General features: G+C 42.4%; 1 protein-coding gene across 12 annotated transcripts in view; it reads right to left on the reverse strand.

Moving 5' to 3' along the window:
• MEGF11 (multiple EGF like domains 11) overlaps positions 1-13,297 on the reverse strand; it is a 255,686-nt gene that overhangs the window by 34,009 nt on the left and 208,380 nt on the right. For all 12 annotated transcript variants that reach the window (XR_005602740.1, XR_005602739.1, XR_005602741.1 and 9 more), the window contains 2 exons: positions 4,030-4,176; positions 1,334-1,468 (listed from right to left, as the gene is read on the reverse strand). Coding sequence is in view for 9 of the 12 variants with exons in the window: in XM_039557502.1 (XP_039413436.1) it covers positions 1,334-1,468; positions 4,030-4,176 (282 nt within the window). In the remaining 3 variants the exon portion in view is untranslated. The remainder of the gene's footprint in view (positions 1-1,333; positions 1,469-4,029; positions 4,177-13,297) is intronic.

Genomic DNA, 13,297 nt, shown 5'->3' on the forward strand with positions numbered 1-13,297 from the left:
TTTGCAGCTTGGAATCCTTGGCACAACCATGTCAACCTGTGCAGTTTTGGGGGTTACACAGCTCCTCACATGCACATATTGCTGGTGGAAGAATGTTCCTGCTGCCAATGGCACAAGGAGATGAAAATTCCAAAGTGAAATCTTCATTTCACGTTTTTCTAATGGAAAACATTAATTAGCATTTTTCCTTCTACAAAATAAAGTTACATGCTAACTCATTATGACAAACTGCAACACAAATTGATTTTAATTAGGACATGAATATTTTAAAATTAATTTTCTGGATAGATCAACATTTCAAAGTAAAACCAGAAGTGCTGAACATCTGAGCAAAAATAAAATAGTTTTCTTAAGAGGATAATTAGACTTGCTTACGCTTTGAAATCTGGCTAACGTTTCACATAAAATGGACAAATTCACTGAAAAATGTTCATTTTGATAAATTAATTGGTGTAATGTTTAGTTGACTGTACAGCACAGGAAAAAGAAAACATGGTTACACTTAATCTCTGCTTAATGATTTTGGCTAAGTGCTGCCTGCAATCCCAATGTACTGAAAAGCAGGTCATTGAAAGTGTCATTCAATTCTGGCAGGGATGGTGACTTCACAGGGGCAGTGGCCACTACGAATCATCTCTTTTAAATAAGTGTAGAAAATACCCACTGCAGTATGCAGCAACTGAGAGTGAAGAAGGCTGAATGATTTTGTGTGTATTTTTAGGATGAAAATGAAATCTGTAGTTAAATGTGGACTAACTTTCAAAGGTACACAAAGGTGATGGGCGTTTGGGGGAGCTGAATTTCCTCCTCACCTGTGAAAATGAACTCACTTCTCTGCCTCACTGCAAACTTTCCTGTCTCCTGCACTTGTGTCCATGGTTTTAGCTATTCCCAGCCAGGTCCTGAACAGTGTAAATGAGGTTCTGGCACAACTGGGTGTTTGGGATTGTGCACCTGAGCTGGCCTTTACCATAACCGGTACCTCCACATCCTGCTGCAAAGATCACATGAAGGTGCCATCAACATTCAGGTGAGGACAGGCTGAGCAGCAAGAAAAATGATTGGATACCCATTGGATGCTGATGTATTTACAGCAAGTGTCTCATTCCACAGTCATTTCAATCCAGTGTGGCAGACCTGGTTTATTTATGAAACCAGGAGCACATCATATTTACAAGAGGGTGACTGAGTACCTGTTTCCATTTTCCCTCTGGAGTAAAGATTTTCTTGGGATCTAAACTGCTGAAACAAGGGAAAAAGGCAGGAATCTTGGGATGGGACTCACTGCAGAGTTACAGACACTCAGGAAGGGAAGTGGCACTGGGGGTGGTACCTTGGTTGCAGAGAGGGCCGGAGAATCCCGGCAAGCAGTCGCAGTGTCCAGACACGTGGTGACAGGGGCCATTGCTGTGCACGCACTGGGGACAGGGCTGGCTGCAGTGGTGTCCATAAAACCCAGGGGGGCAAACTGAAAACAGAACAAACCAAACTGTCATGGGTTTTCCAACGTTTTCTCATCATTGAGAGCTTGAGAATTCTCTGTCTTAATCCCAAACCAGTATTACTTAATTTATCAACCACAGTTTTGTGGACAGCTGAAATGATGAAGCCTGTTGGGTTGTTCCATGTCTAATAAAGTGCAGGCTCTGGGTAAAACTGCTCCTGTGTTCAAACATTCCCACCTTCCTTCCTCATGGAAGTCCTTGACTGTTTAATACCACAGCGGAGTTCTCAGCAGCTTCTCTCTTTCAGGACACTCATTTGAGTCTCTCTAACCTGAACTCTTTGACAAAACAGGAGTTTAAGATGTTTGAGACGTCACAGCAGATATGGTTAATAACACACATTCCAAAGCTTTTAGGATAGGAAGGAAAAGGAACACTCACACACACGTACAACAAGAAACTCAGAACACCATTCTATTGTGAAACTGAGCCAAGAAATCAGAGAAGGTGTATTAGGAAACAAGATTTTATGTCAAAACAAAAAAAAGCTGATTTTCAAATCTATCTAGTGCAATGCTTGTGCTCAGCCAGGGCAGTCATTTTATCCATTTCATGGCAGGAGCAACAATCATCAAGTGATGAACAGAATCTAATAATTGTAATTATGTAACACCACACAAAATCATCTGATTTGCATCAGTAATCAACCCAGATAGCTGAGTAAACTTGTCATGAGCTGTGTGCTTATTTTGCCTAAAATCTGGATTGAAATTATTACAAAATTTGTACATCAGGTATGGAGTCAGGATTACAGCTTAGTATCTCTTCTAAAAGCACATTTTTGCTTCTAAGAGCATGTAGAGTGAAAAAGCATCCACTGTCCAAACATGCATTGCAATAGATAACACAAAGAAATGTTAAATTGCAGTAAGTGGCAGTAAAAATAACTTTATGTGTTTTTATTTTTACTCCTGTGATTCTCTGTTCTATAGTTCTGGCTCAATGGTTACTAAATCATGTCTGTTCTGTTTTTCCAGCAAATGAGAATTTTTTCTTGGATTGTGTGTTCTCTGAGGGTGTCAGGCTCTTACCCGACTGCACATTTCCAGCTGGAGCTTAGCTGACAGGTTGGTTGATGATGCAGTAGCTATAAAACAACCTGGATCATTCCTGGGGACATTTCTGCAGACTTAAAAGCACTAAACCATCCCAGTGTCTCATGTAATCCTGATTACATGGACAGAACAAGTTGGCTGAGTATCATCCTCAGTATCATCCTCAGCTCTGCCTTGTACAGCTAAATTCTGTTTCTAAATGAATTTCCAAGAGAAAAATACGGATGATTTTGAGAACAAGCTTAGCAAGGTCTCCTGTTCACCAGGTATTCTTGAGCCTGAATCCCACAGAAGAGGTAGAAGCAAGCTGGATTCCCAGGCCATATGCTCACAGATGCAATGCCAGAAGCATCCACAGGACCCCTCTGCTGTCACCCCAGTGGGGAGGAAAATTTCTCCCAATGGGGAGAGATCCTTAGCAAACACCCTCAGGGAGCAGCCTGATTCCTGGGCTTGGGGGACAAGGTTTGCTCTTGTAGCCTCTGTGCCAACAGCTGATAGAACTAAGCTGGGTTTTTTCATCTCAGAAAGGTCAGAAACTATTAACTTCTGGAAGTCTTGCACTCTTAAGGTTTCAGATTTGTAAAACATTTTCTTCCCCAACTCCCTGAAGCTCTGAGCACCACATTTTAGCCTTGGAGAGAGGTTTTACAGCTACACAGATATGCTGAAGCACCTGGAAATTGGGGTTTATAATGGAAATACTTATAGGCCATTAACTACAACAGTGCTGGAGGTCATCGTTATAATGGCTTTAAATAAAAGCTGTCAGCTACAAATTATTTTTAGAGATGAGTGTGTTCTGGTGTCAAGTGTAACCAGTGAAATCAAAGGGGATATATGAACTGGGCATGCAGAATGTCTTACAGGAAGAAGAAATGCTGGGAAGAAAAGAAAGACAAATCCACTTCTTGTTTACATGGGAAGATGGCTGGTGTAGTTTGGATCAGAGAATTAGGGTCCCTATGGGGAAAATGCAGCTTTCCAGATAAAGTAAATGAGAGGATTTTTATCTGCTTGGTACATTTTATTATGTAGCAGCAGAGCATCAAATAGGAGCTATTTTGGGCTGCTATGTTTCTTTTTCTGGCATGTAAGAAAACATTGCCTTGTTATTTTGATGCCAAAGCTCATCCACTTGTCATTATGTGATGAGTGGTGGCTGACTCTGTTTAATAGGTCTGACTTCACTGAAAACCTCTGTCCTGCCAGCTTTGGTTTGTAAAGGTGTTGCTCCTCCTTTCAGGTCACCTGTGACCTCCAGGTGCAGTGAAAGATCAGAAGAAGAAACACAAGGCACAACTCAGTGCAGGAGAGCCTTGACTCCTTGATGAAGGAACATTTTTTAGGCTCTTTTGCTCTTAGGAAGTCATGAGCTAATGCAGCTCAGAAATTGTTGGTTTGTCTGTCTGGTGTCATAAAGGAGCATTTCTAGCTGCCTTGCTTCTGCCAGCTATGGAAAATCTTACTTCTCTGGCACAGGGGTCCTCTGTACCCGGGTGCACAGTCACAGGTCCCATCCTCTGGGGAGCAGGATCCCCCGTTCTCACAGCTGCAGGAGATGGAGCAGTTGGGTCCCCAGCGGCCCTGGGTGCAGATGTTGTCACAGTGGATGCCTAAGGACATAAAGCCACACGTTAGGCTTCCCACAACTTTTACTCTGCTCATTGATCAAAGAAATGCTTGGCTGGACTGATGCCTCACAGAGCCAGCGAGGGAGTCTGGGAAGGAAACAGCTCCTCTTTTATCTGCTTAATAAAGTGAAAATTAAGAAAATGGCAGAGAGGTGAATTCTGTAGGTGTTAGTGGGAGCCTGTTCAGTCCTCAGCACCACTAAAGAAACTCTGCATGTCATCTGAGAGATGAAGGTCAGGAATTGCTTTAAAGTCACAAAACAGCTCAAATAACTGGTCTGGAAATAGGCAGTTGATTGAAGCCTGATTACTTACCTGTTGTGAATTGGAAGACCATAAAAAGAAAAATCAGGATTTTGCAAAAACACGTTCAGTATTTGGATTCTTGAACACAAGTAAATTCAGCTCTATTTTGTGTTCTGTTCCCTTCCTGGCTTAAAGCACCGTGCTCTAGGGTTTTGTGCGCATACCCCACATCCACCCAGAGCTCCCCAGCTCTGTGTGAATGAATGGAGTTCTGATCCAGCAAGTGGCCATATGTGAGCCCAGGCTGAGAATTTGCATATTAAATGGAGACTGAGACCTGCCAATCCAGCTCCCAGTGGTTCCCAGGGTGGTTGTTTGATATTTATTATTATGAAAAGCAAAGCTTGGAAACACCAAAAGAAGCACTCAGCCAGGAAACTTAACATGGGGCTTCTGGCATGGTTTCGACTGGTTTTGTTTAAACTGATGACTTTTAAAAACAACCTTGTGCCATGGCTTGTCACATACAAATGTGATTGAAGTTGCTGATCCTGCACACTGTGTCCGTGTCCGAGAGGCTCTCACTCCTCTGGGATAAGGCAGTACCAATACCTGCAATTAGCAGGGCTATTTGCATGATCAAGGGCTTCTTGGATGGGTTTGCAGAATCATGAACTAAGAGGGGCATTAAGCAGTGCCAGCTGCAGGGAGTGGCACTGGCAGGAGCACTGACAACAAAAGGAAAAATGAATCAGAGACTGGTTTGGATATTTTCCTAAAAATGTGACCCCAGCGGGAGCCTCGCCCCGATATTGGGGGATACCCACACATCCCAGCTGGGCTTCCAACCCTGAGATGTTCTTTATCATCCATGCACATGTCCCGCTGCACAATGGGATCAAAGCAGCCCAGGGCTCCAGGAGCCCCATCCGCAGCCAGGGGTTGGATTAATGCAGCACTCTGGAGAAACACAATCCCAAGTAATTCCCTCCAACTCTGATAACTTCATCTGGATGCTGCAGGTAATGCACTGCATTTGGGGAACTGTGATCTGTACAGTCACCAAACTTTGAGGATTATTAAATCAGCTAAAAGTCATTATAAACACACTTACAGTGCAGTTTCAAGTTGGTTTTATAAATCTCTGAAGTTAATACTGTAAGAAATACTGCAGAGCCAAAATTTCCCTTTTCTGAAGATTAATCACACAATTATAATGTCCCTTCCTAGAAAATCTTAACCAAGTCTGGCAAAAGTACAGTTTGAAATGTGATTTCTAGTAATACATGATCTTAGCTTTATTTATAAAGAGGCAAAGACCATTCTGTACAGCTTAATAAAAACCACATTAAAATACAGTAAAAACTTAATACAAGCTCAATTCCTTCATATTCAAGTAAATAAATCTGGAAAAAGGGACTGTGAAAAGAGACAAGGAATATTTGTATTAGTAAAATCAAGAAAAACAATTATTTTAAACAGTCTTCCCCACTCCCTTTGAAATCAAATATATTCTTGGATTACTTAAACAACAAGTGCTTTGTGTGTGCATTTATGTAATATATCTGCAGTGCTCTGTAATTAAAAAGCCAGGCAATAAATTGTAAGTAAATAAATGTGGTTTGTATTTATAAATACACAGATATGATCATTTATAGCTTTGAGTCTCTGTGTGAGCTCCCTGAACTGAAATTCAGACACAAATACAGAAAAATATGCATTTTTCCTCCCGATTGCAGCATTCAAATCACAATTCTGTCATTGTGGATGGGCTATTTACAAACGGGGACAATTAAACAGCATTGTTTCTTGTCTCTTTTGACAAAGTTTGGGTAAGAATGACACTGACTCCTTTTCCGGTAGAAGGTATCTGAATTAGAATGCCAGGGCTGTTCCTTGCAGCAGCGAAGTCCTTCCTTTGGTAATGAGTAATGAGGGATGTCTTCCCTCTCCTAACGAAGGCAATGAGTCATTGTGGAGCTGATTGTTGTAGCAAAATATAAAGGCAGAAAAGGAAACTTTCCAGAAGCCACTGTCACCCATTACAGCCCTTATTTATTTATACATTTCCACAAGACAACCGAGATGGTGCTGCAATCAGGTTTTACTACTTCTTATTACTCTAAGTTAATTCTCATGGAAGACTTCATTTTTGAAGGCTCCTACACACATTGAATTTCAAATATAAATGAGAAGTCAAAATTGCATCTGGACATGCAAGTCTTATGGAACTGTGCTGGAAAAAGCACCTTAAATTTACAATTCCCTAACTTGACGGTGTGTGAAGGGGGAGTCCATCCCTCCCAGCTACTTTACAGTCCGAGACAGTAAAGCAGAAAGATTCTGTAATGTAAAACTTTAATATTTATTTAGGAACTTGCTGATGAACCTTTCTGATAAGCAATTAGTTTTCAATTTCCAGAACTACAAAAATTGCTGAAGTTGACACACCCCTGTATTACCTTGTGTTACAACCACAGATTCTTAATTTATGAACAAAGTCCTGGTTTCCCATGCATGGTGTAGAAATTAGAAAGACAACTATCAGTAGTCCTTGAAGCTGCAGGAAGCAGTTCTATACATAAACTCTATTGCCCGGATACCAGGGAATTATCTGCCAGCCCGAGGCTGTGGTTCACAATTGCAGACACTGGTATAAAATTACACTTCCAAGACCTTTTTAAACAATATTCTAGGGGTGAATTGTAAACGAAATCCACATAGCTTATATAAAATTGTAGTTATCTACTGGACGTGGGCAAAAGATTTGCACTCTCTTGCAGTAAAGCAGAGCCCAGGTAAATGCAGAGCCCACTGTGGCTTTAATTCAGTCTGTGAAACAGCAGCCACAAAACCTCCATTGCGCAGCACGGGTTTGGGGTATTGGATTTCTGCAAACACTGGCTGCTCTCCAGTGGGATTCCCTTTGGACTGCTCTGTACATGGCATTTAGTTGACAGTCCCAGGAACGGCTTCACTCCCTTTTCCCCACACCAACCTCCTTTGCACACACACTGGGGAGGAAAACCAGCCCTAAGGGCCTGAATTGCTATGGAAAACACAAACTGGGCTGAACTCAGCCCACCAGAGCAGTCACAACTGCACTGTTCTAAGGGACAACCACACAGGAGAGCTACTCAAAATTCACGCTCCTCATGGGCCCCTCCAGGACCAAGTGGCTAAGCAGCTGCTGCCTGGGACATGGGGAATATCTGGGGAAACTCAGCCCAGACTTCCCAAGGGTGAAGCCATTGGGTTGGGCAGGGATCTTCCAACATGGAACTGCAGATAATCTTGATAAAGGAAAGCAGCAGGGAGAGAAGTAGAGGAAGAAGAGAATCACAGAATCCCAGAATGGCTTGGATGGGAAGGGACCTTAAAGCCCATCTTGTTGCAACCCCTGCCATGGGCAGGGACACCTTCCACTATCCCAAGCTGCTCCAAGCCCTGTCCAACCTGGCCTTGGACACTTTCACAGATAGGGCAGCCCCAGCTTCTCTGGGCACCCTGTGCCAGGGCCTCCCCACCCTCACAGCCAAAAATGTCTTCCTAATATCCCATCTAACCCTGCCCTCTGTCAGTGGGAACCTGTTGATAGAAACCTGTGTCTGGCTTACATAGAGCAGCTTCAAGTTTTGCCAGATGAAGTCAGTTCTTTGTATTCAAATTTACAAATCAAACTGTGATGGATTAATCCAACATCCACAAAAGCATCAGGAAAAGGAGCAAGAAAAAGTAGAGGAAAAAACCCCCCAAGCCATACAACTGGGATGGGAGGCATCTATTGAAGAGCTCCTTCCCAGGCTGCTTCCATTAATAATCTTCACTGGCTTCAAGAAAGTTTGTCAAAGTAATGCAGATTTAGTGCTGCCTGTAACTATCACGCTGAAGGACTTTGGAGGGTGAAATTCCTAAAAGCCAGACAGAAGTAGAATTCCCTTTTTTCCCCTCTCCAGCTTCTGCAATTGCACTTATGCTTGGGGATTACATCTCTGGCTCCTAATAAAGCTGCCATTGTTTCTCTGCTGTGTCTCTGGATAGTTGGAAACTAATACTCCAAACACAATAGAAGTGCAAAAATGGATGGAATAAATGAGAACCAGCGGCCTAGTTTTGACCACTGCAATCCCCCTGACAGTAGCCTCTGCAGCAGTGCCTGCATGCTGCCCAGCATCTAATTATTTTTCAGGGACATAGGAATTTGATAAATTATAGGATGTAGTTCCCTTCCCCCCCATGTACTTTAATTTTACATCTACCAGTGTATAACTGTAATTATTTCTCTGAATAAGATCTTCAGCTTTTTTTTTCCCCCTCAATAGTCCCAGTCTAAAGACAGATGCAACATCAATTAGGAATGACAGGAATGATTTCAGCAGACATTTGAATCCAACACAAACATTGTGCTCTCCTCCACCTGTCTTTCAACATGACGTGAAGTCATAATAATCTCTTATTTCTGGCATTTGAATAGCTTTGGAAAGAACTGCTTTTTATGCAAAAATAGGCACTGGATTTATGCAGGCAATGCCATGGAGGCCTGAGGTTCGGTGAGTCACGCTTGGCTTTGATGTGGAATGCTGGTGGCTTGTGTCTCTGGCAGGATAAATCCTTAGTGGTGGTTTGTATCTGCTGACAGGGTGCCCCACAACCGAGCAAATACCCTCCAGGTGATGCTGCAAGGCTGGTTTGGGTGGGTGGGTGTGAGGAAGGCCAGCAGGCAGTTGAAGGTACTGGAAACAGGTCTGGGAATGTCTCACTGGATGTGATCGCTGGAATGGGCTGCTCCCTCATGGACACCCTCCCTCTGGTCTCTGTCCCACAGGACTGTCCCACCTGCAGTGATCCCATTGGCAGCATTCCAACTCCCACCCAGCCCAGGTGGCTGTCCCAGGGGCAGAGCCAGAGGTCACCAAGGTCACCCTGAATCCTGCCTTGACCTCCTAATTTGTACATTTATTTCTGATAATGATTTCTATAATCACACATTCATGTTTTCTTTAACCCTAGTCTCTTCTCTTTCCCTGTTATTGCTGTTACACTTCTCTTGTCCCTATAAATTCTATTTCAATTGTATTGGAGATTAGGTCCATGTGCTTTCCTAAGCAGAGACTCTTTTGCTGCTCCAGTCTCTAAAAGGTAAAAGACAATTCACTAAGAACAGAAGAAAGAACTGCTCAAGCTGTGGATCAGCTGCTCAGAAGGGCTATCACAGAGCACGAACAAGAGTTCACAAAGAATTCTTGATGCTTTTCTATCACTTTTTGCATCTTTATATTTATTCCTACCTGAGGCAAACCCTGAAGTATTTGACTCAGAGCCAGTCAGAAGCACCACGGCACAATTCCTGATAGCTCAGCATTTAAGAAGAATGCTGAAGAATGAGAAAATCAGTGTGGGGAGGGCAGCAGATAGAAGAAAACATAAAGGGATCTCTCATAAAATTAAATGGAAACATTAAGAATTGATGGCTGCTCATCTAGTCTGCAAATAAGCTATTTTTGTTTTTATATAGTGAAACTACTCAGCAGAGAGAACAGCAGCCACACTCACATTATCTATGAACTTCTGTAGTGTTCTCAAATACTTTTTTTCACTGATTTCTTTTTATCCAAATTGGAGCCATGGAGCCCTTTCTTCTCTTGCTGAGCATCGTTCACCTGTGGATTTGGAGGGGCAACTCCTGAGTGTAACAGCCCATCAGTCTAAATGAAAGCTCCATGATCCGGTCCTAACTAATGAAGAATAAGCCCTTCCTTGCAGCCAGTGAAAAATTCTAAATTGTCCCTTCTCTCATCTGTGCAGGGGCGATTTATGCACCCATTAATGTAACTGTTTTTCTGCAAGTAATGCACTTAGAGCCTAATGCACCTCTGTGGAGCTCTAATCCTACCCCTATTTTTAATTATCTAGAGAAATCTCCAGGTATGAATCACCCAACCCAGGGAATTTATGCAATAAAAGCTTTTGATGCAAGAGACCTACCTCACAAGAAATGAAGTAAGTCAAAATGTTTGCTAAAATTAAGGATGATCTGGTTCCCTTTGCTCCAGGGTATTCTCCAGAGTGCACTATTGCAGGGGAAGAGTTGCCCTGAGCAGGCAGGGCAGACTTGCAGAAAATGGTGCTAAAAGGAGTCAAGCCCTACACAGCCCTGCTTCATCTTCAGAGCTTTCCTATTTCTCAAATGCTGGGAAGTTTCAGGCCAGGAGGGATGAGAAACCTGGGAAAGATCCAAGCAGACCATGAGCAGGCAAACAGGAGGAACTGGTAATACCTGGATTGTTTTCCTGGTGGAAATGTTCAAGCCCCTGAACTAAACCATGAGTGAAGAACAGCTGAACAAGAGCTGGGTCACAACCAAAGCCTTTTGTGGTTAATGATGTTGAAATTCCACTTTTTCTCCTTGGTGTGGAAGGCGAAGGAATATGCTTACAACATTTTTCACTGCAGACACTTTCACCAATAACACATATATCATGGAATCCTAGAACCATGGAGTAGTTTGAGTAGGAAGGGACCTTAAATCCCATCTCATTCCACCCCTGCCGTGGGCAGGGACACCTTCCACTATCCCAGGTTGCTCCAAGCCCCATCCAACCTGGCCTTGGACACTTCCAGGGATGGGGCAGCCACAGCTTCTCTGGGCAACCTGTGCCAGGGCCTCACCACCCTCACAGGGAAGGGAGTATAAAGAATATTTCTATTTTTTCTAATATCCAATCTAACCCTACTTTCTGGCAGCGGAAGCCATTCCCCCTTGACCTGTCGCTATAGGCTCTTGTAAATAGTATCTCCCCACTATATAAATACATATTTATACATGCCCCCCACCCCCATTTTAGCTTGCAGGCTGTTTGCTGAGCACTCTTTCCCTCTCCTCCTTTCACACCCAGCATATGCCAGCAGCCAGGATTTAGTCTGCTGAAATGTGCACAAATAATTTTTCTCCGCTTCTCGCCCACATTTATTTATAGGTGACTATTGTACACACAGTCAAGCTTAAATATAGAATATCTCCATATTAAAATGGAAAAGGGTTGGGTACCTCTAGCGTCAAGTCTCATGTTTTTAGAGCCCATTCAATTAGCATCACCCAGGATGCCATCCAAGCTCCATCTTCTCTCAGAAATTTAAAAACTGTCCTTTATTAAGCAAAATTAAACCCCCAAACAAATACAAAGATAAACAAACTTGTGTATCTTCTGTGTTTATAGGTCTATTACTGCAATGATTTGCGTACATGCTGAAGTTTAGCAGTAGCCTTACTGCAGCTGCTAATTATAGTCTGAGGGTCTGATCCAACTCCCACTGAAGGAGTAGCAAAAATCCAACTGATTTCACAAAAGGTGAAATATATACAAAATCTGGCACAGGACAAACACAACTACACCACACTCAGATGAAAATCAGCAGCCCCCCCATACCTGCCAAGGAAGATACAGATATAATTAATGTCAGGATATCAATGAAATCTTTGATACAACTTCATAATTCATATTTTTGAAAATTAGCCCTATATCAGCAGGAACCATCCTTAAAGGTTCTGTCAAAGAGAGAATTTTTAAGCACAGCCTGACATTAAAATCTTATCAACTCACTTGAAATTAAGTCAATGAAAAATTAAAGCTAATTTCTAATAAGCTTATCTTACATTCATAGACTAAAGGGCACTTGTCGACTCCAGAGAATAAGCACACCTTTCATATGGAAAAGATTTTCACACTGGAAAGGCAGAGACCAGGAGAGAGGCTAAATGCACCATTTTAGACTGACTCTAGAAATTTATAGTTTTCCTGTCTGTTTAAAGCTAATGTAAGGATACAGAATAATCACAGAAATAAATTATTAATTTCAAAATCTGGGATAAGACTGCCAGAAGTGATAAATACAAAATATGGTGTAGATAATGGGATTAGACATCTAGAAAATGCATATTTAATAGGAACTTACTATTGCTCCATTCTGATATTTTAGGCTCTGTCTTACAAACCAATGGTATGAAACACCCTGATGGGAAAAAAAAAAGTCAACCCACAACATTGTGAATTCTAAAACACTCTGGATCTTTAGCTAAAAAGCTGCAGGTGCATGAAACAAGTCCTAGATTTTTTTTTTTCTGGTTTTAAACAGGCATGGAAAACCAGCTCCCAATTTAATCATCACACAGGTGGGGTTGATCTACTAATGACAAGAGAATTATTTAGGCATCAACCCAGTACAGCTGGGAACAGGATCTGGCCCTAAGATTATAAATTGGATACAGCTGCAATGGAAGAAAAGTCATACTAGTAAAAGAAAATGCATTTTATGGAAAGGGTGGGTTTTTTACTTCAAGGATTTTTCACCTTCTTGCAAAGAACTCAGAGAAAGTGAAGTTAAAAATACCTTAGAGCTCCCCGTCAAAGTGGTCACTGTTCCTTTAAAATTCAAAAGGTCCTTCCCTTGAGTAATGGGCTTATCAGTTTTCCTGAATTAATGTGTCCACAGGAGGCAAGAAACATGTTTCTGTGTTTGAGTGACAGTGCAGATGTCACTGCCAGTCTGCAAATGCTCCCGACCCTGCAGCCTCATCCCTTGGAGCTCCCCTGGTCTGTGCCCAGCGACACCTCCTGACCTCATCCGTCCCTCAGACCCCACACGTGGAAATCCTACAGCTTCAGACTCCCACAGCCACTGTGCTGGAGCTCTGGACACAATGAGAGACAATCAGGGTTTGTGTTTCTGGCGATGGGTGAAAGTTACTGAGGTTGTAAAGGACAGTGAAATGTGTATTTTGATTTCCTTTGTACCAGCAGAGAGGGAGGCTGCTCTTATGAGACAGGAACGAAGCCTGAAGGTGTAAAGCACCAAGGTA

The sequence above is a fragment of the Corvus cornix genome, chromosome 10 (assembly GCF_000738735.6).
Source record: "Corvus cornix cornix isolate S_Up_H32 chromosome 10, ASM73873v5, whole genome shotgun sequence".
Lineage (NCBI taxonomy): Eukaryota > Metazoa > Chordata > Aves > Passeriformes > Corvidae > Corvus > Corvus cornix.